The sequence below is a fragment of the Danio rerio genome, chromosome 5, assembly GCF_052040795.2.
Source record: "Danio rerio strain M-AB ecotype USA chromosome 5, GRCz13ab, whole genome shotgun sequence".
In the NCBI taxonomy this organism is placed as follows: Eukaryota; Metazoa; Chordata; class Actinopteri; order Cypriniformes; family Danionidae; genus Danio; species Danio rerio.
The window spans coordinates 71,167,706-71,194,518 of NC_141025.1; the positions used below are offsets into that span (position 1 = coordinate 71,167,706).

A 26,813-nucleotide genomic window follows, 5' to 3' on the forward strand; every position below is an offset into this window, starting at 1 on the left:
TGATATACGATAAAAAGGTGGGTCTCAGACCTCACAAGAAGCACTGATTTTATGAATTTATTTTACCACAGTATTTTCAATGGCGTTAAAACATTAAATATATATTAAATATAAGTATACATTAAAACATGGTGCTGTAAAAGAAACCTTAGGAAATAAAAAAAAAACTCACATTAACCTTTCAGTCGGTGGCTGACAAACACCAATGTGCAGTTGACAAATCTACAAAAACTGTCTAATTGTGTCAATATAGTCCAACATGAGGAGAATTTCCAGTGCCCTCTGAATGAATGTCACAAATAATTAAACATCAAAAGGTGCTCTAATTCGATGTACTTCTATATTGACCGACGACTGTGTGTATCCATCCATGTTTGAAAGCTGAGACTGGGGTAAATGTTTGCGGTGGAAACACACAGTGCTTCCTCTCACTTTCGGCGGGCTTTGACCTCCTCCTCACACTGCTCTCTGAGGTGTAGAGACTCCACACTGCTTTTAACTCCAACTAATGCTGTACGAAAACAAATTAAAGGAAATTATCCACGTGTAAGAAAACAGCAACGTAATTAGAGGAAAGTGAAACCGTGTTCCGCCTAATGTATAATGAAAGCGTTTGATTTTTGTCCGTCTCCCGCAATACACGCAGCTGTGTCAGCACAAGAACAAAATATTCCCTGTATTTTTAAAGACACACCGCACCAGTGTTAACGCCACAAACATGTTTACCAGGTAAAGCGTATACTATTACTGTAAGAGTGTTATTGAGGTAACGTTTATGCTGCCTATATTGTTTACTATGGTGCTTTGAATATCTGAATTCACATTTAATTAAGTATGACTAACAACATTAGCACTGTTTAGGACTGTATATAGGCTAGGTTACTCCTGTATGTAGCCTGCAGATAGGCCTGCCACAATATGGAATTTTTGTCTCAGAAATTGTTGCGATAAGCAATATTATTGTCATTTTGAGATCATTTTATGGCACTGATTATATAATAATGTAAATAACCATCAACACTTTAAAAAATTTTAACTTTCATAAGGTTAAGATTTTTTAAGTTTATATATAAAAAAAGTAATTTAATATTGAAAATAATATATATACTAATTGTCCTATTAGGTAAATGTCCATTTATAAACTTTGACACCGTCGAGGGAGAATGTAAATGTTGTTGTAAAATGGCTTTAAAGATATTTGTGAACTTGTAAATATATATTACATTGGAAAATGCGTAAAAACTTGCTGGATAAGTTGGTGGTTCATTCTGCTGTGGTAATTCCGGATTAATAAAGGGACTAAGCCGACAAGAAAATGAATGAATGAATGAATGAAAATTAAAGGCTGATGGCTGATTTTTATTTGTATGTTTTTGTTTCTTTAAACGCAACTATTAACTATCCTCTGTGGGTTATGAATAAAATATGGTAATTCAAGTAGTTTAATAACATTCATTTGAGTTTTGGAAATCACCAAGTGACCCCTTGTCAATGTCCCGCGACCGCCACTTTAAGAACCACTGTTTTAGGGTAATGGGTTATTTAGCAATTTTTTGGGAACGTAGAACCCCCCCGACATTATTGAAAAAGAATGTTAAGATGTGTATATTGTAGATCCTAATGAATAAGGCAGTCAGTAGGAGAGCTGCTGTCCTCCAGACTGTGTGCAGTGATGTTGAGTGAACACAAGTGAGTCAGAGGCTCGTTAATGAGCTGCAGGTGAAGGAAGAGCTCAGAGGGTCACATGATGACGCACATCATCCAGATGCTGAACACTGTGGAAAAGCATGCTTCAGGGATGTAAATGGGTTGAGCTTACTGAAATATGTATTTTTTAAACAAAATGCATAACTAAAAATAACCAAATTAACCATTTTAGCTTTAAAATGCTCCAAATTTAGATATTTAAAAATATAACTTGATTTGAATAATCTTACAATTTTCTAAATATTACTTAAGGGGCTTAGTGGTTAGCACTGTCACCTCACAGCAAGAAAGTTGCTGGGTTGAGTCCCAGCTGGGCCAGTTATCACTTCTGTGTGGAGTTTGCAAGTTCTCTCGTGTTGCTTGAGTTTTGTCTGGGTGATCTGTTTTCAGCACTGTCCAAAGACATGTGGTATAGGTTGATTGAATAATCAAAATTGGCCACTGTGTGTGTGTGTGTGTGCGTGTGTGTGTGTGTGTGTGTGTGTGTGTGCATGTTAGAGTTTATGGGTGTGTCCCAGTACTGGGTTGCAGCTGGAAGGATATCTGGTGTGTAAAACATATGCTGGAATAGTTGGCGGTTCATTCTGCTGTGGTGACCCCTGATGAATAAAGGGACAAAGCCGAAGGAAAATGAGTGAATGAATTTAAATAAAAACTAAAACTTCAGTCTGCATAAAATATGCAAATGAAAATGATATAATAAACATAATATAAAATATACCTCAAATGTACAGCTAAACAGATGTTAAATTTAAAATAATCCTAAAATGTTGTAAAATATGTTCTTAAAAAAAGAAAACACACACACACACACACATCACATATATATTGTATGTAATGTGTGTGTGCCGAAAAAAGAGGAAGTTTATATTAAACATTAATTTAAACAAATTTTGTGTAAAAAAAAAAAATATGGGGGCGTCACAGTGGTGCAGTGGGTAGCACATAGCCTCACAGCAAGAAGGTTTCTGGTTCGAGCCCTGGCTGGGTCAGTTGGCATTTCTGTGTGGAGTTGTTACTTGTGGTATAGGTGAATTGGGTAAGCTAAATTGTCCATAGTGTATGTGTGTGAATGAGTGTGTTTGGATGTTTTCCAGTGGAGGGTTGTAGCTGGAAGGGCATCTTCTTTTACACGCTGAGTAAAACACGGTGGATAAGCTGGCGGTTCATTTCGCTGTAGTAACCCCAGATTAATAAACAGACTAAGCCAAATAGAAAATGAATGATTGAATGAATGAATGGTATAAAATGCACGGATACACAGTCCAAATAGTAATTGTCAGCAACAATTAGTGGTGCACTTTATTAAATAATAATTCTAATGCAATTAAATGATTAAATAAGCAAATAAAATGTATAAACCTTTTTCAAAAATAAGCTAGAAAATTCCTATAAAATAAATGTAACAAATAAAATGTACTAATAGATATTTTCTTCTATACTGCCTAAGTTTTAATTCTGCCTGTTATTAAAATTAATCTTAAAAAGGAAAAACACATTTAACAAAGTGAAAAAAATGTACACCTAAAAAGTTGTTCAATTAAAAATGATATATGAAGAGTTCAGATGCAAAACCCTCTAAATCTATCAGACCTCTTTTCTTGTAAATCAGCATTTTCTACCAGGCTCCTCTGCTTAGGTTCAGTTGTTTGATTTTATATGTAATGACAAGGTTATTAGCTGGTAAATATAGTAGCTTTTATAAATGTTATAAATGCTTTTTTATAAATGTGACTTTAGACAATTCTTAGTTTTTTAACTGGGTAGATTTTCTTTTGCATCAAAACCAGCTAAATCCATGTGTGTGTGTTTTGTTTTTTGCAAAAACCTCTTAATCCACGTATTGGGACAAGAAAATCACTGAAGATGCAATTAGAAATTATTTTACCAAACATAAGACAAATGCAAAAATTACCTAAAATTAAAAATACATAAATCTGTCAAGTAAGTGGCGGTTCATTCTGCGGTGGTGACCCCTGATAAATTATGGACCAAGTTGGAGGAAAGTGATTAAATTAAATCTGTCAAGTAAGTGCATTAGGTCTGTAACATTTAAATTGACATTAACAGAATCTTAATGATCTATTGTCATTTCTGATATTTGGGATGTACATTTAATGTAAGTAGAGCAATGTAAATATTGCAAACATTGTAAACTAAGCTCGTTCGATTCAAATAATTTAGTGCAAAATGCAAAACAATCAGATAAAAAAAACTACTTTTTAAGTGTGTAAACGTTAAAATAAAGCGAATAAAAACATATTCCCCTTGCCCACAGCTATCCTAACAAGCTATGTGCAAAATGCAAATACTATAAAAATATTATCAATTCAAATATTTTGGTATTCTGCTGCAAGTAGAACAGAGCAAAACATTGTGAAACATCATTATCCGTGCAATGCTGTTTGACAGAGCAAGGACATTTTCACAGTATGTCTGATAATATTTTTTCTTCTGGAGAAAGTCTTATTTGTTTTATTTCCGCTAGAATAAAAACAGTTATTAATTTTTATACACCATTTTAAGGACAAAATTATTAGCCCATTTAAGCAATTTTTTTTCTCGATAGTCTACAGAACAAACTATTATGTTTAGAAATGTGTTGAAAAAATCTCTCCATTAAACAGAAGTTGGGGGGAAAAATAAACAAGGGAATATAATTCATGGGGTGCTAATAATTCTGACTTTAACTGTATATTATTATTATTATTATTATTACTATTATTATCATTGTTATTATTATTAATTAATTAATTAATTAATTAAGCATGCAATTAATAACATAAAACTATTGGGTTAAATTGTCAAAATTTCCCATTTGTTCACGTTTTTAAACTTGACAATTTAGTCAATTAAGAAAACCTGCAATCTTTTAAATGAATTAATTAATGCATTTTTTGTGCTTTTTTAAAAATATATATTTTTTAACCACATCATACACATTTGTTACAAAGAGTGTCACATTTTACAGAGAAGTAAAGCATCGAATAAGCACATACAAGAGAAAAAAATAACGAAAAAATAATTATATGAAATCATGTGTTAAGAAAATTAAAAAAGGAAAAAAAGTTAACAGTTCTAATGGCTTTAAGATTTTTAGAGAAAGCAATAGTTCTAATGTACTGTTAAATATCCTTTTCAAAAACACTAAAACAAGGTATCCGTTGAGAGAATTTACAGCATATGTAATTTAGCAAGGAATAAATTAACATTGAGCACGGTGGTATTAAATAGTTGACGTCACATATTTGAGATTTTCAAAATGCTTCCGTTGAAATTCTTTACAGTATACGTCTATGTACGGTTGTCACCCGTAGATGGCGCTGCAACCCCACTGCTGGGCTGCTTTGGAGCTGTGTTTGGGAGCGTCTGAGCAAACAGTCTGCATGTGGACAGATAGAGGGATGTTCGGGAAATCATGGGGATGTGTTTCTGGAGAGTGTGGAGGGAATGTGAGGACAGCGGTCGCCCTTCATCAGCTCCTGGCTTATTCGCAAACATCAATACAACCTCGAGTTTCTCCGAAAAGAGCTCTAGTACACCTGTAATGACGCAGAAAGCCAAACGCCCCCCGAAAAATTATGACAACAAACAGATTTTTCAGCGCGAAAACTATCAGTCTGAGGTTTTTGGACGTCGAGATGTTTGTATTCACTGTAAATGAGGGATGAAGAAATGTACAAACTCCTGCATGTGTTTAGAGGTACAAGCGCAGTGTTTTGTTTTTGTCGGGTTTATTTATATTTATATTATATATTTTTTTATTTTGTTATTTAACGCTATGTAAACAACAAGCTGTGACGGAGAGAAACATGAAATTTGGACCAAATGTTTTTTATAGGCACAGATTCCTTGGCTCGTAATCTAGACATCCCCCATACCTGCATTTATATCTAACTGGAAAAGTGTTTTTCTTTTCTTTTCTTTTCTTTTCTTTTCTTTTCTTTTCTTTTCTTTTCTTTTTTCGTTGCCAAACTGCACTTTTTTTTCTTTTCACCAGATTTGCACCAGATTTAGCATCTGAGTGTCAGTGTAAACAAATCTCAACTATATGCAATATAGGTTCCAGACACCAATAAAAAAATAGTTATTTTGTTAAGCTGCATAATTAAAAATAGCATAACTAATGAAAATTTACACCAGCGATTGGTGGAATCACAACATAATATAATCAGAATGTTAACATTAAATTAGCAGTTATGGAACAATTAAGTTAGTGTAAAAATGTGTTATCAAGGTAAAATGTGGGAAAGAAAGTGTAATTAATGAAAAAAGAAAGAGACACAACCTATATTTAAAGGGATAGTTCATTCCCAAAATAATGATAATAATAATAAAAGGTAACTTTTTAAAAGGTAACTCAACTCTATGTAATACAAGGGATAGGTGACTTTTTTTCTACAGTAAAACTTTAAAGAAGATGTTTAGCAGAAACAGCGGCCCTTGGTGATGAATTAACTTTTAAAGTCAAAACAACACAGTCACTGGTTCCAGTCCCGGCTGGGCCAGTTGCCATTTCTGTGTGGAGTTGCTTCGGTTTTCCCCAAAGACCTGCAATATAGGTGAATTGGAGGAACTAAATTGGCCATAGTGGATGAGTGTGTGTTTGTGAATATCAGTGTGTTTCCCAGTATGGTTTGTGGCTGTAAGGGCATCCGCTGCATAAAACATATGCCGGAACATTCCTCTGTGGGGACCCCTGAAAAATAAGGAACCAAACCGAAGGAAAATGAATGAATACATGTCCCTGTTTATATCTCAAGACGAAACATGACTATTTTGAGAATTGTTAGAAAATGGCATTATTCCTTAAAATTTCATATGACGTAATCACATGAAAACCAATGATTTTTAAAAATTTGCGTGTCCCATAACTCCACCCTAACCATAGTCCTTATAGGTGAATGAGCGTCTCATACTAAATGTACGAATGAGTACAAATTGATATTAATCAACCAATAAATCAAAAAGATACGAATTGCCGTTAAGATTGTGTTGTTATATCGCACATTTTTTTTTCTTGCGTCTTGACATCAACAGTAACAATAATTTAAACCAGTGGTCAGGAACCTTTTTTCAGCAAAGAGCCATTTCTGATTTTTTTTTTTGCAAATGCATTGTTTAAAGAGCCATTGGGGGTGTACACAGCGATCCTAACATGCTATGTGCAAAATGCAAATACTATAAAAATATTATCAATTCAAATATTTTTTTCAATAGTCTACAGAATAAACCATCGTTATACAATAACTTGCCTAATTACCCTAACCTGTCTAGTTAACCTAACTAACCTTTTTAAGCCTTTAAAAGTCACTTAAAGCTGTATGGAAATGTCTTAAAAAATATCTAGTCAAATATTATTTACTGTCATCATGGCAAAGATAAAATAAATCAGTAATTAGAAATTAGTTATTAAAACTATTATGTTTAGAAATGTGTTGAAAAAATCGTTTTCCTGTTACAGAGAATTTGGGGAAAAAAATAAGCAGGGGGCTAATAATTCAGGGGGGCTAATAATTCTGACTAATAATTGTTTGTCCTTCATTGGTGTCATGATTCAAGTTTATCCAGAGCTCTGCACATGCTAATCGTACTTTTATTAACTAAGTTATATATATATTAAAAAAATATATATTATTTTAATAAGAAACTGATTTCGGGCGACACAGTGGTGCAGTAGGTAGTGCTGTCGCCTCACAGCAAGAAGGTCGCTGGTTCAAACCTCGGCTCAGTTGGCGTTTCTGTGTGGGGTTTCCCTCACAGTCCAAAGACATGCGGTACAGGTGAAATGGGTAGGCTAAATTGTCTGAATGTCTGCAGTGTATGAGTGTGCGTGTGTGTGGATGTTTCCCAGAGATGGGTTGTGGATGGGAGGGCATCCGCTGTGTAAAAACGTGCTGGATAAGTTGGCGGATAATTCTGCTGTGGCGATCCCGGATTAATAAAAGGACTAAGCCGACAAGAAAATGAATGAATGAATGAAACTGAGTATTCAGTTTCATTCTAGTAATGGTTATCATTTTGTTATGTAAAATTTTAAATATTAATAATATGAAAAGTGTGAATAAAGAAACAACAAATTCTTCAAAATTGCTTGCCAGGCTTACAATTAAATGTCATAAAAGGAATCATCAATAAAATTAAACAACAACTGTCTCTATTTAATTTTATTTCTTAACAACTGAATCACACAAAAATTGGTCCGAGACCCTCCCTCAGAGATTCGCAGTTTTATAGTGGCCCCTGTACTGGAAGGCAAGGTTTCACTGCCATGTTGACTGTTACACTTTTCCCCATTCAAAACTATATGAGTGATACATTGTGTATTCTATAGTCTTTGCTGCTAATAATAATTTTTTTGAAAAATAACTTGATTATTCTGTATGTGGCAAGACAAACAAACAAATAAGCAAACAAATATGGGTCACTTCCCATGTAAGACAATTTCCTAATGTTTTAGTGAAGGAATAAACGCCATACACCTTGAAGGATGGTTTTGGGATGTGCTAATGAACAACAAATTTTGGGTGAACTACCCCTCTAAGCACGGTATATAAAAGCATCTAATTTAAACAGAAGGTGGCGCTATAACAGTGGAGAACAGGAGTTACATTACATAAATCGATTATAATTAATGTTCATAAATTTGATTAAGCTTTAAATGTCAGCAAAAAGACAACAGCTTTTGAATTTGAACAACCCTGAGGGATTAGTCTGCTTAGTTTATTATTTGGCCGATCATCAAAACCAATACTCAATTTTTCATCCCGATATGCAACAGGCGACGTGTACCGTAGCTCCTTCTGAAAGAGCTTCACATTCAGAAATGCATTAAACTTTCAGCATTGCTCGCTGCTCTCCGAGACCCCTCATTATTTTAATTAACATCTTCTAGTGGCGTATGGTTTCACCCCTGATTGATAGCTAAATTCAGATAAGTGCAGATGCGCCGTGCTGTCAGGTACGGCAGACAGAACGTCAGGAGCACACGGACTGCACTTTTTATGGCTGTGCTCTTTCTCTTTTTTTCCCTCTCTCCCTGCCGTAAAGGATGAACTCATCGCTAAAAATGGATCCCGGTTCCTTCCTCATCACAGGCCTCATCATCAGCAGATTGGAGAGCGGGCGACGAGCCAGGAGTCTGCATCTCTTAAAGGTACACTGTACTATTTCTCCCTGCATATATTGTGTTTCCATATTACAAAAATACACATTTATCTCTCATACACTCTTAAAAGGTTTCAAAAGGAGTGAGAGAGGGGGTTTTGGTTTCCATGTTCGAAGAGCACTCAAGAATGTCTTCCCAATTATAAAGAGGGAATGTTGTACAGTGAAAGGTTTTATCGAATCTATCTTAGGTTATGTGAACCATTTGTGGTATATGTATAGTTCTTCCATGGTCTGTTGAAATTCTTGATTCTGATTGGCTAGAACGTGTGCATTCTTTTTGTGGACATGCAAAGGTAGTGCCAGTCAGTTTTGATCACAGTTCGAAATAAATGCGCTTCTCCTAAATGTCTTTGTTGCTTTATGGAGGGCTCCATAGTGTCCAGCGCCTTCCGGTAGGCTGCTTAGAACTTCCGTTAAGAATTGTCATCAGCTAGAGCAGGGGTCAGCAACCCGCGGCTCTTTAGCGCTACCCTTGTGGCTCCCTGGAGCTTTTTCAAAAATGTTCAAAAAGATGGGGAAGGTTAGGATATATTTTTGTTTTAATATGATTTCTATAGGAGGACAAAAATGTTTAACGTTTTCAAATGCTGTAAAAGTATGTAGAATTAATATTTAATTTCAACATTTCTGTCAACGAAGATTTGCGTCATAGCCTGCGACACAGGTTTCTATCAGCAGGGTGGGATGCCAGGCAGGTGGCTGTTGTAAACAAGCCGGGAGATAATAAAGCATGGAAAACCGTAAACAGATGGTGACTACATGAAGGAGTCATTCATCAACATATTAGAACACCTATTTGCAGACTTCAAAAACAAAACCAAAATAATACAAAAAATTAAAGATATACCTCCCTCCGCTAAGACGGAAGTAAAGGAAAGGGCTATTAAAATGGCAGGTAACATCACCAATCAGCAAACCAAGGACATTAATTCAGTGCCAGCATACTCAATTGCCTGTGATGTGACCGATATTCAATGCGTTTTTATGTAGGTATGTAAACTCTGATGGGCCGCAAGAAGAAATGATCAATTTAATACCACTGAAAGACCAGAGACTGTGCTGCAGTGTTTCACAACAAAATAAACACCAACCACCTGATTTCAGTGGCTATTTAATCATGAAGGCTCATTATGTATTTGTAGCCAACTTAGTCATTTTTATAGTAGGCTAATATAGCTACTATAGATACATACAGCATGTGTTTCCTTCATTATAAGGCTTATATAAGGCTTTACATTTTTTGCGGCTCCAGACATATTTGTTTTTTGTTTTTTTTGGTCCAATATGGCTCTTTCAACATTTCGGGTTGCCGACCCCTGAGCTAGAGCAGCGTTTCTCACCTGCGTGTCAATACTGTTTTCAGTGTCTTATGGAGTGTTTTTGTAACGCAAAACTTTAAAGAAAGAAGGACATGTTAAAAGCCATTATACTTCTGTCAGATGCAGTTCAAGTGCGAGAGAAAAACGCTCTCCTTCAGTGTCTGCTGTCAGATCAGATGCTAAAATACAGCCTTAGTGTTCCCGACCTGTCAGCTGTTATAATGTACGCCGTGGCTCTTCAATGCAAACGCAGACACACACACACACACACACACGCACACGCACACACACACACACACACACACACACACACACACACACACACACACACACACACACACACACACACACACACACACACACATGTTTGTTTTTGTGAAAAGTGGGGACATATAGGTTTCCATTCATTTTATACTGTCCAAACCGTATATTATACTGCCCTCACCCCACCCCTAAACCCAACCATCACAGGAGACTGTGTTCAGCTTTACTCTCTGATTAAACTCATTCTGTAGGATTTATAAGCATTTTGAGAAATGAGGACGTCACCAATGTCCTCATATTTTACCTCTTTTTGTAATACCTGTTTCATACCAATGTCATTATACAGATTTGTGTCCTGATATGTCACACACACACACACACACACACACCTCACTGCATTATAAAGATCAAACCATATTACTGGTATGAAAAAAAATTACCAAAAATTACCAGTAAAGTCCCTTCCTGATACTCTGCTGGCTGAATTGCATGTTGATTCTAATTGGGAACCGTTTGTTTCATCTAGTTAGTTCGTATTGTGTAGTGTTTACCACGGTATGTGTTTTCTGTCATTTCAAAATGCAACTTTATTTTCACTTTCTGACTCTTATTCAATCAATGTGTTAGTGGGACAGTAAAGGTGTGTCAAACATTTTGGTAAATTACATTTGTTTGGGCTGGTAACCGTTGATTATATATTTGAAAAACAGAGAAGATGTTGACTTTAGCGATGATGGGGCTTCATTTAAACTGCGCAAGATGCCATTTCACAACAAGGGAAAAATGCCTGACAGCAGTTGTTTTCCATCCCTCTAGATTGCATTTTCTAAAATAACCAGTTCAGAAGGTGGCGCTGATCAGCAGCAGTATTAGTTCAAAGACATTAAAAGCAAATAAAATGGATTTTTTCAAAGCTATCCAAAAGTGACCGTTTACACACATCGGCTGCCAACCGGAAGTTCTTAGCATTCTCCTTGCGCATACAAACAAAGCATAATGAGTAATTTTGCGTTCTAAGAGAAAGGTCTATAGTTACCATATAGCATCTCCCAAGCTGCACAGGCAAACCGATGAGGATTGTTAATGGCGGACGGGAAATTCACAAAAAAATGTGAAAAATACTCATCAATTATGTCACAAAAAAGTTTTAAGGGATTTTCAAGCGAGAATATAGGGTTAAACTTTATTTTGATGGTCCATTTGAGTATTAGTAGACTGTCTGTTTAATATCTGTTGATACTGCTCCTTCAACAGACATTTAACTGACTATAAGAATCTTTGCAAGTACAGGTCAACTTACACTAAGCCTAACACCAACCGTAACCCCCAACTCCAGTCTACTTACAGTATAATCTAATGAGAATTAGTTGGCATGTAGATGCAATGTAACTGAATTCAACTAATGGACCATCAAAATACACCTATAGGTGTGTCTAACGGTCAGTCTTTGGATTTTGAACCTATTATTTGTTCTCAGGTGTATTTGTTTGGCAGATCGCAGAGATAAGTTTCATGACTAATTTATGGCCGTAAATAATGTAAAATTACACTGCTCCTGCGTGTTTGGCTAATTGCTTTTGTTTTAAAGGAGATAAATAAAGCAGAATGTTCTTTTACCTGTCCCAATATGTTTTTTCTTCTGCAAAATTTCACTACATATTTAACCAGTTAAACAATGATCGGTCCCTGTGGCTTGTACAGCACCTCTCATCAGTTGGAATACAATAACTTTTGCATAGATTATGGTAGAGACATTTTTTTTCCCTATGATTACAGACATGTGCAGGAACCACCAAAATTAATTACAGCAAGCTAGACCACACAGAACCTAAAAGATACACTTTCAAATTTGAGTTTATAAAAAAAAATACAAAAAGCGCCTCTTTTTGTAGGTGTTTATTATAACACAGACAACATATACAGATATTTTAAACACTTTTAATAGTGTTTTATGAAAACTCAAAGGGTTTTCTTTAAAATGATACCAAATTTTTGCATTTACACCTCTGCATGTGGATTTGGGAAGCTTTTAAAAAAAAATATATTTTTATTGTTTTTAGCATAACAAATAATCAACAACATAAACAGAACAAAAAACAACATAAAAAATAAATAAATAAAAATAGGGGGGGGGGGGGGGGGGGTTACAAAGGCCATTTCAAAATATACAAATAGTCTGACACAACATAATACAACATCATCCAGAAAGCATAAGGAAATAAATAGAATTAAATATGAAACAAAAATTATTTACAGACAAATGCATAGGCTCCACAATTCGACTTACTCCAGACCAATCTCACTTATAAAGAGTTACAAGTTAGCATTACTGATATAGAACATAATTGGGCTCCAGATTTTTAAAAATGTGTTTAGATTGTTTGTCATCCCATATTGCATTTCCTCCATGGGCAACACGAAACTTAAGCTTCTAACCCAAATTTCGAAAACAGGCACATAATCTGACTTCCGATCTTGTAAAATTATTTTCTTTGCTAATATCATACACAAAGATACTGCCTGTGATATATATTTATCTCCTATTTCTGAGGTGTCTCCGAAAAATGCCCAATTTTGGATCTGGTGACAGACTTATTCCGTATACTTCAGATATAAAATTAAAAATGCTCTGCCAAAATGAACAAATTTATTGGCATGACCAGAATGAGTGAGCCAGTGTACCTTCAGAGTTTTTACTTTGGGAATCTTTTAAATTTGGGTAGGCAAAATCCAGGCAGAAATCCCAAAATAACAGCAGAGTTTAACTGGTTAACAGCAAAGATTTCTGAAATAGGCTTTGGCTGCTATCTTTTCCAAATGCATCTAACATGCTCTTGAATTGCCGTTTGATAAGATACAGCTTTGTGAATGTTTTATTTTGTGTGCTATAGTCTTGAATTTGTTTTTAATAATCATAAGGTTATTCTACTTCGCAGCGATCGCGTTCTGTTTGTTAGATCAATTGCATAAGATCAGTTTGCCTAGCCTAATAATTTTATTCGAAAGAGGCATAATTACACAATGTGCCATCTTTCGGATAAGACCTTAAACTGATGTCCTGACTCTCAGTTGTCATTAAAAATCCCAGAATGTCCTTTGAAAAAGAGTAGGGGTTTAACCCCAGCACCCTGGCCAAATTTGCCTTCTGGCCTCTGTCCATCATGGCCTCCTAACCGTCTTCATATTATAATTAACTTCATCACTATGTCTCCTCTCCACCAATCAGCTGATGTGTGGTGTGCGGTCGGGCGCAATATGGCTGCCATCGCGTCATCCAGCTGGATGCTGCACACTAGTGGTGGATGAGAACATTCCCCCCAATGTGTAAAGCACTTTGAGTGTCTAGAAAAGAGCTATATAAATGTAAGTAATTACGCAATTATTATACATTTTGGTTTCAGTCACCAGATACTACATTTTCATGTTGACAAACAGCAAAATCGTGTAGAAAAACTGGAAGTTTTGAAAAATACCCATGCTCGTGTGTACAGGGCCTTATGTGGTGATTTATATACCTAAGTACTTTCTTAGCAAAGTAAAGATGCAAATACTGTAAAAGAAAGATAGTTGGATTTTGATGCCAGTTAAACTTTTGTTTATTAGATGTATATACATATTTAAAGTAAAGTCTCAGATCTGCACCACTCAAATACTCTGGTCCGCAATGCCGCAAACAGAGAAGCGTAAGGCCATTCCAGGGCTGTATTAAACGATGGCAGATCAAATTTAAAGATCGACCTGTTGTGTAAATAAATACAGAGCATATTTCTCTCTTATAATGGTTATATATGCTGTAGTGCCAGCGCTGAGCTCCAAGAGGATAGAGTTTACGCCATCATTTTATTACTCCATCATCCAGAGAGAAGTCCATCAATAGATCATTTTGGGGTCGTCTGGCCGCTGTCCAAATCAGTGGGTCAGGACTCATATTATGTCTGACAGTGATCTACTGCTGCTGACGACATTGAGAACATTCACAGCCCACACAGAGAAAAAAAAAAAAAAAACGCTGCAAAGTTTACAACGTGTTACCCAAGTCATTAGTCGGTTATTACATTCACAACCAGAATCCTGATATCGCTAACAATCACGCGAGGAGAAAAATGGTAAAATGGTTTAATGCCGTACAGCAGAATCCGTCAGGTCGTTTTGTTTTTGCTGTGTTTTTTTCAGAGCCTCAAATGTTTCCTATTATGTCTTTCAGTTTTCCCGCTGTAAATACTGCACTCTCAAAAAAAAAAAAAAAAAACCCAGCCAATGTTTGAAATACTCCACAAAGTTTTGATTTTGCATCATTCACCCCCAAAGTATGCTTAAGTCAGTCTCCTTCAAACAGTGCCATGAGCTGATTAGAAAAATATGGACAATTATAGACAGCTTAACCTCGTTTCTAAAAAAACGGAGGCTGGTTTGTGTTTCCTCCGTCTCTAACCTGAGTCCAGCGAAGAGCCAAGGAAAATAACCGTTAATGGTGTATTCCACAGTGTGGGTTTTATGTTATTAACTTTAAGGGCAGCATCCAAAAAACATATATGGCAAAAAAACAAAGTCTCATCAACCATTCTGGCAAATCCCTGGTGTCTCCTATAAGGTCATTTCAGAGCGACTCCACAGCAGATTTGCAGGCTTTAGAAAGGCAAGAGACCAAAGGCGGCGCACAAGTGATATGTTAAAGCAGCAGGCTCCAAATATGAGTTTTATTGAAACATTTACTGGGCTTTCGGTGTAAGCGGAGAGAGAACAAGAACAACAATTGAATACCAGAAAGCAACATTCACTGCTGAGAATACGGAATGAGATGCCAGGGGTTATTGGTTGGTTTTATTTCGATTTCCTTTACCTACTCGGTTACTTTTAATGATAATTAAAAATGTTCTGTTTTCTTACGTGTGTTATATGAGGTAATGAATGCCAAGGAGCATTGTGGGCAGCATTGCCGTAAATGGTAAAATTTGTGCTGTTCATTCTTAATGAGTTGTTCATTCTTAAGCATATACAGTATATATATATATATATATATATATATATATATATATATATATATATATATATATATATATATATATATATATTTTATTTATTTTTTTGCTGGGTTCAGGATGCGCTATATTTTTTTATCATGACAGTCACTTATAATTTACGCATATGCAGTCCATAAAAAATTCATCCCAATCAATGTAAAACTATGATTTCTGTCCAAATAGGTATTTAAATCAAATTCACACATGGCCACTTTATTAGGCACACTTTTCCAACTGCTCGTTAACGCAAATTTCTAATCAGCCAATCACATGGCAGCAACTTGATGCAGTCATGTAGACATCGTCAAGACAATCTGCTGCAGTTTAAACCGAGCATCAGTATGACGATGAAAGATGATTTACGTGACCTTAAACATGGCATGGTTGTATTGATGGGCTGTTCTGAGTATTTCAGGAACTGTTGATCTACTGGGATTTTCATGCACGGCCATCTCCATGGTTTACAGAAAATGGACTGAAAAAGAGAAAATAATCAGTAACGCCCTATTCACACGGGGCTTCAGTGTCAACGCTTGACAGAGGGCGTGTCTGAAGTTGGAGCTGAAACGATCGTCATAGAAGCGCCAGCCAATGAAATTCAGTCAGCAATAGGCCACTGTCTGAGCTGGTGTATTTGCATACAGCGATCTGATTGGTTGACGCTTCTATCGGCGCTTGAAAAGTTGAGCTGGTCCCAACTTCTGCAGCGAGGAACGCTTCTGAAGCGGCGCCGACGGATCCACAATGCAGTTCGGCAACGCCTGACGTCACCCATTCAAGTGAATGGGAAGCGTTGACGCTGACGCCCCGTGTGAATAGGGCGTAAGTGATTTAATCTGTGATGTAACAGATTTCTCACATGAGGGGTTGAACACAAGACAAGGTTTTATTCATTTTATTCATTAACATATCGGAAACCTGTAACCATTGACTTCCATGCTGTTTGTATGTCCTACTATGAAGGTTGATGGTTACAGGTTTTCAAAATTCTTTATAACACCTTCTTTTGTTTTCAACGGAGGACAAAAATCATAGAGACTTACATCCACCTGAACATGAGTAAATAGTGAGTAAAATGTACATTTTTGGATGAACTGTCTCTTTAATTTGATTAGAAATGTGGCTTCGGTCTCTGGTCACCTCTCACATGAGGATTTGAACACAAAACAAGCTATTCATTAACATATCGGAAACCTGTAACCATTAACTTCCATGCTGTTTGTATGTCCTACTAAGGAAGCTGATGGTTACAGGTTTTCAAAATTCTTCAAAACACTTTCTTTTGTTTTCAACGGAGGACAAATACTTATAGAGACTTACATCCACCTGCACGTGAGTAAATAGTGAGTAAAACGTACATTTTTGGATGAACTGTCTCTTTGATTTGATTAAAAATGTGGCTTCCGTCTCTGGTCACCTCTCATATGAGGATTTGAACACAAAACAAGCTATTCATTAACATATCGGAAACCTGTAACCATTAACGTCCATGCTATTTGTATGTCCTGCTAAGGAAGTGAATTGTTACAGGCTTTCAGCATTCTTCAAAATATCTTTGTGCTCAACAGAAGACAAAGATTTCTCACATGAGGATTTCCAACGAGAAGCGAAACAAGAATTCCCTGCTTTCCAGAACATTTTTTTGCACTCCCAAACAAAATTCCACGATAATTCTAAGCAGCTGTGTATCGCACCTCTGATACTGACAGCATGCGTGAGTTCACAAAACTATGTTGTGCACTGGCCCTGACCCAATGCCCTGCTCCAGCAGGTCACCTCATTCAAACATCACCCGCACGCTCTTTTTGTTTATCTTCTTCCTCACCGAATAATGGAACTGGTGCATGAGCAGTTCACTCGCCTGCTAAATCTTCACCCGGCTGACCTCAGATCTGCACAGTCATATTTCCTATATTGTGTGATGTCATGGTGCAGATAAGAGTGACAGTCAGGCAGCATTCAAGAGCTTTTTTGGCAGCGCTCGCTGTCAAGAGTGCTCTCCGGGGGAATGGACTCGGCCCAACTACTGGGAAAGCAAACCTGCAAAACAAAGCTGCCAATTCCGATCCCCTCTTTCATCTGGGATTTCGGAGATGCAGACAGATTTGTGTAGGAAAACACAGATACACACGAAGCAGGCTCCTTGTAAATATTCTGGATACAATAGTTGAAAGGAATTTAATACCGACCAAATTACATATTACACACGATATTGCCAGGTACTTTGTCTGCTTTTGATTCGCCAAGTCAAAGCGGTTCCAAAGCATAATGCGCTAAAGCACAAAACCAAAGCAGAATAAGCCCTTGCGCGATTTGAGCAATACGCAGTGTGTTTGGTGAATGATCCAATGACTTACTTATAATAATAGTGGATGCATCTTAAAATTCTTGTGATGATGTCTACTTCCTAGTTCAGTCCTTCAAAGGCTCTGCATTAAAGGAACACTCCACCTTTTTTTGGAAATATGCTCATTTTACAAGCCCTCCAGAGTTAAAGGTGCAGTAGGTGATCTTCCACAATGCTAACAGCTTAGCATAAATCTCTGAATCATAGTCCCTCCCTTGCCGTCTAGAGCCACGTCTCCTTAAACACTAGCACAGCAAAAGAACCCTCATGTGTTAAAAGTGACAAGTGCTTGACCGGCGGCGTGCAAGCCAAACTGACATGCTATTTCAGAGTGAATATTTAGAGTTGCATTTAATTGTTGAGATACAAAAAAGCAAATGAAATGAAATGTTTCAATTAAATGTTGTGCATGAATCAGATTTTAAAAAATATGTATAAATAAATATGTAAGTGTGTTCGTTGTATTCAGCATTATGTTATACAGTTGAAGTCAGAATTATTAGCCCCCATTTAAAATTTCTTTTATTTTTTTAAATATTTGCCAAATAATGTTTAACAGAGCAAGGACATTTTCACAGTATGTCTGATAATATTTTTCCTGCTGGAGAAAGTGTTATTTGTTTTATTTCGGTTAGAATAAAAGCAGTTTTTTAATTTTTGAACACCATTTTAATAACAAATTTATTAGCCCCTTTAAGCTATATATTTTTTTGATAGTTTACAGAACAAACCGTTGTTATACAATAACTTGCCTAATTCCCCTAGCCTGCGTAGTAAACCTAATTTACCTAGTTAAGCCTTTAAATGTCACTTTAGGCTGTATAGACGTGTCTTGAAAAACATCTGGTCAAATATTATTTACTGTCAAAATGACAAAGAAAAAATAAACCAGTTATTAGAAATACGTTGTTAAAACTATTATGTTTAGAAATGTGTTAAAAAAATCGTCTCTCCATTAATTGGAGAAAAAAATAAACAATATAATTCAGGGGGGCTAATAATTCTGACTTCACCTGTAAATAGGATTGTTTGTTCTTATTGTAAGCAGTTCATTATAAAATGTGTGTATGTATATATATATAGTTATTACTATGATTAAAGTATGTTTTCAATTTATTTTTTAATATTAATCAATTAGGAAATTACCATGGCACCTTTATTTAAAGGTGCAGTATGTAAATTTGACACCCAGTGGTTAAATAGGTATATTCACTACCTCAGGTACACCTCATGTGCTTTATTCAGGCCTAAATGCTAATAATGTGAGCTTGAATGCCATTTTACATGACATTTATTGTCACAGTACTGAAAGCAGCAGCAGATAGTTCACCTCAGAGTTGAAAATAAAATAAACCGTTTGAAATTGAACTTTAGAACTGTGACTCAATGCAAACCAACACATATTAGTAATTCAGCATCTACATTTAATAATGTTAAAGAGATTTAATATGTATTAATTAGATTACAAATCCTTTTTGATGGAGTGCAGTTAGTGCACTATTCTTTGAATGACTGCATTCAAATATTTGTTGTGTTTTGTCTGGTGCAAAAAGCCAAATTGCTTATCACTGCAAATCTCGTTATGTAGAATGTTGTTAGGGTTACAATATAACCTGCTCTAATTTTTACGTTCTTAATATTTATATTATTTTCTAATTAAAAACCACCTCAAGTGGAACTCCGAATCTGCGTCTCATTTTGGAGTCTGCCACTGTCCACCAAATATCGCATTTCGGTCACGGACACATAGTTTGAGAGCCTTCTTGACTGAATGAATGAAGTATGCTGTTTTCCACAAAGGAAACCCGGGGTGTTGAATTATAAATGGCTAAACTGGCACAGGGCGAGTTAAAAAACAAAAACAAAGACAGCCGTACTGGCACATAATTAAAGCAAAATGTTTGACTTGTTTCTCTGATAAACAAATATGTTCGCTTAGCATGTTTCCCATATCAGCTAACATATTATGGTATTTTTGTGCTTTAGAAGAGTCAAAAACATACAGCACCTTTATTTAACTTCGGCCCACCACCGTCAATCAAGTTTGGTTTTTGGCCCTTCAAGAAAGTTTAGCATAAAATGATCGATTCGCTTCTATAGCTTTAGTTTTATCTTTATTGATAGATTTATTCATTTTAAGATCCTATGTGTTATAAAAATACCACTTTGTTCACAGGTATTGTCTCTTTAGTAAAGAACTTTCACAGTTCACTACTAATGAAGGGTATATATCATGTGAACAAAAACACCCCCAACACTTATTTCAGAAAAATGATTAAAAGCATTACAGTCATTTTTATTGGATCAGAAAATATTTTGCCATGAAAAAGGACCTAAATCCAGATGTCTGTATTTCAATCAAAGCCATGCCAGACAGAGCGATAACTTTTACAGCATCGTAACATGAGACAAAACAGTGCTGTAAAATATAATGACCAAAAACCTTGCGCATGTCTCGTTAACAAATTAAGGCAAACTCTTAATTTAAGGTATACACTCTTTCTTTCACGTTGCCATTGTTCCATGTTTGTAATTTTAAAGAAGGGCGAACGGATGTTGGAAAAGTTAATTGCTGTAATTGATCCCTATATAGCATAGATCAGCTTTAAAGGAATACTTCTAGAAAAAGGCTAAATTTACAAGTCACCTAGAGTTAAACAGTTGAGTTTTACCATTATTTAAATCTTTTCCGCTGATCATCGAGTCTGACAGAAGCACTTTTAGCTTAACTTAAATCAGATTAGACCATTAGCATCTCAATCAAAAACGAGTGATGATTTCTTATCTCTAGTTACATTTTAAGACTGAAGAAAAATGTTGCTATTTTCTAGGCTGATATATCTAGAAACTATACTCGCAATCTGGCGTAATAATCAAGGGACTTTGCTGCCTTTCCGTGGCTGTAGCAGGTGCAATGATATTGAACATAGCCCCCAGCTAGCTAACTAGATAACTGTACTGCATATTATCATTGCGCCTGCTTCAGCCATGGATTGCATTTTTTTTAGCAAGATGCTAATGGTCTAATCCAATACAATGATTTTTGCTAAGCTAAACTAAAAGTACTGCCGTCAGACCCAGAAATTGGCTGAATTAATAAAAAAAAAGCAAAATCTAAAAATGTGCCTTTTTGACAGATTTGGACCCATTTTTTTAAAGTCTGTCCTAATGAGCATTTAACAGTGTGCATTATATACAATAAAAAAACAGTGCTGTCAAATATAAAGAACAAAACCCTTGCGCATATCTCATTAATAAATATTAACAAACTCTCAACTTAAGGTATACACTCTTTTTTTTTTCACGCTGCCATTGTTCCATGTTTGTAATTTTAAAGAAGGGCGAACAGATGTTGGAAAAACTAATTGCTGTAAGTGAACCCTAAATAGCATAGATCAGCTTTGAAAGAACACTCCACTTTTTTGGTTTTAGAAAAAGGCTCATTTTACAAGTCACCTAGAGTCAAACAGTTGAGTTTTACCATTATTTAAATCTTTTTAGCTGATCATCGAGTCTGACAGAAGCACTTTGAGCTTAACTTCATTAAATCCGATTAGACCATTAGCATCTCAATCAAAAAAGAGTTTTGATGATTTCTTATCTCTAGTTACATTGTAACACTAAGGAAAAATGTCGCTATTTTCTAGGCTGATATATCTAGCAACTATACTCGCATTCTGGCGTAATAATCAAGGGACTTTGCTGCCATATCATAGCTGTAGCAGGTGCAGTGGTATTGAACCCCCAGCTAGCTAACTAGATAACTGTACTGCATATTATCATTGCGCCTGCTTCAGCCATTAATTGCATTTTTTGAGCAAAACGCTAATGGTCTAATCAAATAAAATGATTTATGCTAAGCTAAGCTAAAAGTACTGTTGTCAGACCCAGAAATTGGCTGAATTAATAAAAAAATGCAAAAAATGTTTAACTTGCAAATTGACCCTGTTTCTAAAAAAAAAATTAGCTTTGGACCCTTTTTTAAAAGTCTGTCCTGATGAACATCTAACAGTGTGCATTATATGCAATAAAAAACAGTGCTGTCTATAATGACCAAAACCCTTGCGCATGCCTCATTAACAAATTAAAGCAAACTCTTAATTTAAGGTTCGCCCTTTTCTTTTATATTACCATTGTTCCATGTTTGTAATTTTAAAGAAAGGCAAATGAATGTTGGAAAAACTCATTTCTGTAAATGATCCCTATATAGCATAGATCAACACTAGAGTATACATTGCTGGAACACATTTTTTTAGTTTTATAAATAGGCTCATTTTATAAGTCCCCTTGAGTAACCAACCAGAGTTTTTGCATTTTTTATCTTTTCAGCAGTCATTGTATCAGATTAGACCATTAGCATCTCAATCCAAAAAAGAGTTTCGATAATTTATCTTCTGTAGTTAGATCAAAAGACTAAAGGAAAAGAAAAGTAGCTATTTTCTTGGCCGATATAGCTAGGAACTATACTCTCATTCTGGCGTAATAATCAAGAACCTTTATTGCCGTACCATGGCTGCAGCAGGTGCAATGATATTATGCTGTGCCTGAAAATAGTCCCCCAGCTAAATAACTTGGTAACAGTACTGCATATTATCATTGCGAATGCTTTAGCCATAGATTGCATTTTTTTAGGAAGATGCTAATGGTCTAATCCAATTCAATGATTTATGCTAAGCTAAGCTAAAAATTCTTCCCTCAGACTCTGTTTAGGTGAAGGGAAGTTGTAAATTAAGCCTGTTTCTAAAATAAAATGTACAAATGTGTCATTTTGACAGATTTGGACCCATTTTTTTAAAAGTCTGTCCCGATGAACATCTAACAGTGTGCCTTATATACAATAAAAACAGTGCTGTAAAATATAAAGACCAAAATGTATATCTCATTAACAAATTAAAGCAAACTTCAGCCATGGATAGCATTTTTTCAAAATATGCTAATGGTCTAATCCAATTTAATGATGTATGCTAAGCTAAAAGCACTCCCATCAGCTGTTTAACTCTAGGGGAGTTGTAAATTGAGCCTGTTTCTAAAAAAAAAAGTAAAAATGTGTCATTTTGACACATTTGAACCCATTTTTTAAGTTTTCATAAGTGCAGATGTCCTGATGAACGTCTAACAGTGTGCGTATCATACAATAAAGCAAGGCGTTCAGGTTTATAATGTCGTGAGTGTGAGTAAATGATAGTATTGTCATTTTGGGAGAGTTCTGACTGTAATCGTTCATCATGGACAGATGTTGCAGGTTATGTTAGCTTGTATCTGGATGACTGCCTGCCTGCCGGCGATAGTTTCTACTATTTGCCTTTTTTTGGAGGGTCTCGCAGGCCTGAACGTGTCTATGGGGATTAAAGCGAGCAGAGAATGATGAGGTGGTCATGACGTTGGAAAAATATGAGCTGGTAGGGCTCATTTTTGCTTTAACATTAATGCTGAAATTATACGGGGAGAACTATTTAAGCAACTATGCGAGGATAATGGCCCCGTGTCTTCATCGGGTGCCAGGAGAATTCTGGAAAGAAACACAATCCGCTGGAATCCTCACAGCAGACCTGCGTTGTGTTTGGGCTATTTTTCAGCGGCAGTGAATTCTGCGGGTGTAAGCATAGGCCCATAAAAATATCACATATAGGCCCTGGGTACATTCTGTACCACAAACATCACATCTCACTCATACGCAAAATAGGGCAGAGCTGGTGCTATAGAGCTTTTTTCTTTTCAGTTTTGTGGCCTTTATTAACTCTAACCATTACACATATAGAGTTTATATTTCCATCATGAATGCATTTAAGAGAGAGCCGCAATACATTACTGTTTCTCAACATAATCGGGATCACTTAAAGATGCTGTCCTAAACTCTCTCCCTGCATCTTACACATCTTCAACTTAGAACGAAATGAAATGAAAAATATAATAAATAAAAATGAAATGAAAGAAACATTTATCACACAATTAATGAAGAATTTATAATTATTTAGCACAATAAAAACATACAGCAGGAGTATAAAGTCAAATAAGGCTTCTGTTATTCAAGCTACAAAGTTAATCTTGAGATTATTACAACATGATATATGGATCATATCAATTAATTTGAACACTTTACAATAATGCTATAAACATATAACAAAGTATACACGTAGAGGCACTAGTTGCCAATTTTAGACTTTTACATAAAGGTGAATAAAATCTTTTAATTTGAATAAATATATATGTTTAATAAATCTGTTTTGTTTAAATGCACCAAAATACATCGCCTATATTCACTGAGAAATATATAAAAATATTCATTTTTAAAATGGGATGTACTCAATTATGCTGAGCACTGTACACTCACCTGCCACTTTATTAGGTACACCTGTCCAACTGCTTAGTAACTGGAATTTTTAATCAGCCAGTCACATGGCAGCAATTCAATGCATTTAGGCATGTAGACATGGTCAAGACAACCTGCTGGTTCAAAGTGAGCATCAGAATGGGGGAAAAAGGGGGATTTAAGTGACTTTGAACGTGGCATGGTTGTTGGTGCCAGACAGGCTGGTCTATTTCAGAAACTGCTGATTTACTGGGATTTTCACGCACAAACATCTCTAGGGTTTACACAGAGTGGTGTGAAAAAGAGAAAACATCTAGCGAGCGGCAGTTCTGTTAGCGCAAATGCCTTGTTGATGCCAGAGGTCAGAGGAGAATGGCCAGACTGGTTGGAGCTGATAGAAAGGCAACAGTAACTCAAATAATCACTCGTTTCAACCGAGGTATGCAAACGAGCATCTCGGAACACACAGCACGTCCAACCTTGAGGCCAATGGGCTACAGCAGCAGAAGACCACTTAGAACAGGAAACTGAGGGTATAATTCACACAGACTCACCAAAATTAGACAATAGAAGATTGGAAAAATGTTGCTTGGTCCAACCCAGTATGGTATAACTAATAAAGTGGCCGGTGAGTGTGTTTATATATATTCAGGTGGTTCGACAAAGATTAAGAATTTGACATATACATGAGCTTATCTCTCCTATTTCGACTGTCATGTCGCCAAAAATACTAAAAATATCAAAATATTCAATATAATATGGAATCAGATGTAAGTTTTCAACTTTCATTATATTGTTGTTAAATAAAGAACAACAACGATCATTTTAAAAGTAACTTTTATTCTAAATCTTGGACCTTAATTGTCATTAAAAGGGATTTATAAAGCATAAATAGTCCTCACTTTAGATTAGGTCACAAAACTGGTTGAATTTGACTTAATAAAGCATTTATTACCATACAAATTCACTATTAAAATATGCCTGAATAATATATATTAATAAATGTTCATTTGAGGGGCGACGCAGTGGCGCAGTAGGTAGTGCTGTCGCCTCACAGCTGGTTCGAGCCTCGGCTGGGTTAGTTGGTGTTTCTGTGTGGAGTTTGCATGTTCTCCCTGTGTTTGCGTGGGTTTCCTCCGGGTGCTCCGGTTTCCCCCACAGTCCAAAGACATACAGGTGAACTGGGTAGGCTAAACTGTCCATAGTGTATGAGTGTGTGTGTGTATGTTTCCCAAAGATGGGTTGCAGCTGGAAGGGCATACGTTGCATAAAAACATGCTGGATAAGTTGGCGGTTCATTCCGCTGTGGCGACCCCGGATTGATAAAGGGACTAAGCCGAAAATGAATGAATGAATGAATGATTGAATGAATGTTAATTTGAATAGTTTTTTAATCATTCAGCTGCACATTCTGAATAATCTTTAAAAACCAACAACTACTCTCAAATTACTGGATTGCAAATGATGTAGTACCTAATGTAGTATTGAAAAAACTGTAATTTAATTACGAAAATACAATCACTAAACACTATACATGTGGTTATAATTCAAGAATAGAGCAATTGTATCTGCAGATATTAGCACCTTTCACACACTGATACCGGTAAATATCTGTAAAATTACCAGAACGACTTTACGGGTACATTCAAAAAAGTGTTGTTCACACAGGCGAGGACGTTACGGAATTTTTCTGGAAAAAAGCATTCACACATCCATTCCAAAATACCTGTATATTCTGACATCATTCACCAGAAATGAGCTCTAAATGGCTGGGCTTGTGTTTGTAAACATTTGACTACATTACAAACTCTGTGGATGATCAATATTGTGAACAACTTCGATGAAATATAGAGAAACACTTTCGCATGTCGAGATGTACATGATATGTGTGTGTGCAGGCGCTCACAGGCTGTTTACCGGGCACACGCAAAGCCTGAAGGTAAACAAACAGCAGCTTATCATAAGCATCTTATCGATGATTAGTTACACAGTTGGCATTAAGATGATCATATAAGCGTTATCTGACTAACATCTAGCAGCTAAATATGTCTGGTAAAATATTCAAAGGCTTTTATTCTCATAAACCGCGCGGACGTGAATGCGTCTGATTGTTCTGATTGGTTAAAGCAGACATCTCACGTCAGCATGTTCTAGATGTGCACGGGCTCTTACCGGCAATCTTCCTTCTGCATTCACACAGCGCAGCATTCCGGCAAATTACGGGTAATGTTACAACTTCTCTTTCCGGAAAATAGCCAGAACGAATTTACCGGTATTTTCCAAAAGGGCCTGTTCACACATACACACATTTCCAAAAAATTGCCAGTAATTTTCCGGAAAGGTCTGTATGTGTGAAAGGGGCTTTTAACTGCTCACTAACATCTGTTAATGTAGAGCAAATGCTTAACAAATCATGAATGAACTATTTCCTAAATGATTTATAGTGTGTAGTTATTCTAAAGTGTTACCAATAAAATTATGGAGAGGAAAAAAAGACTGCAAATACTGTAACTTATTAAATCAATGTGCTCAAAGCATTTGGGGTCTTTGTAAATATTATATGTTCATATCTGGTTACGTCTTATTTGGACTGCATTCTTTTCAGATTCAGTTCCATCATCCCAACAGCAAATGCATTTCTGGTTAGCTTAAAATGAAATAACTCCAACACACAC

At 36.0% G+C, this 26,813-nt stretch overlaps 1 protein-coding gene across 2 annotated transcripts in view; it reads left to right on the forward strand.

The window, feature by feature from the left end:
• Window positions 1–5,086: 5,086 nt before the first annotated feature.
• The window catches only part of LOC147844487 (uncharacterized), a 79,498-nt gene continuing 57,771 nt past the window's right edge, over window positions 5,087–26,813 (forward strand). For both annotated transcript variants that reach the window (XR_015492060.1, XM_087254672.1), the window contains exons 1-2: window positions 5,087–5,410; window positions 8,758–8,863. Coding sequence is in view for 1 of the 2 variants with exons in the window: in XM_087254672.1 (XP_087110798.1) it covers window positions 5,375–5,410; window positions 8,758–8,863 (142 nt within the window). In the remaining variant the exon portion in view is untranslated. The remainder of the gene's footprint in view (window positions 5,411–8,757; window positions 8,864–26,813) is intronic.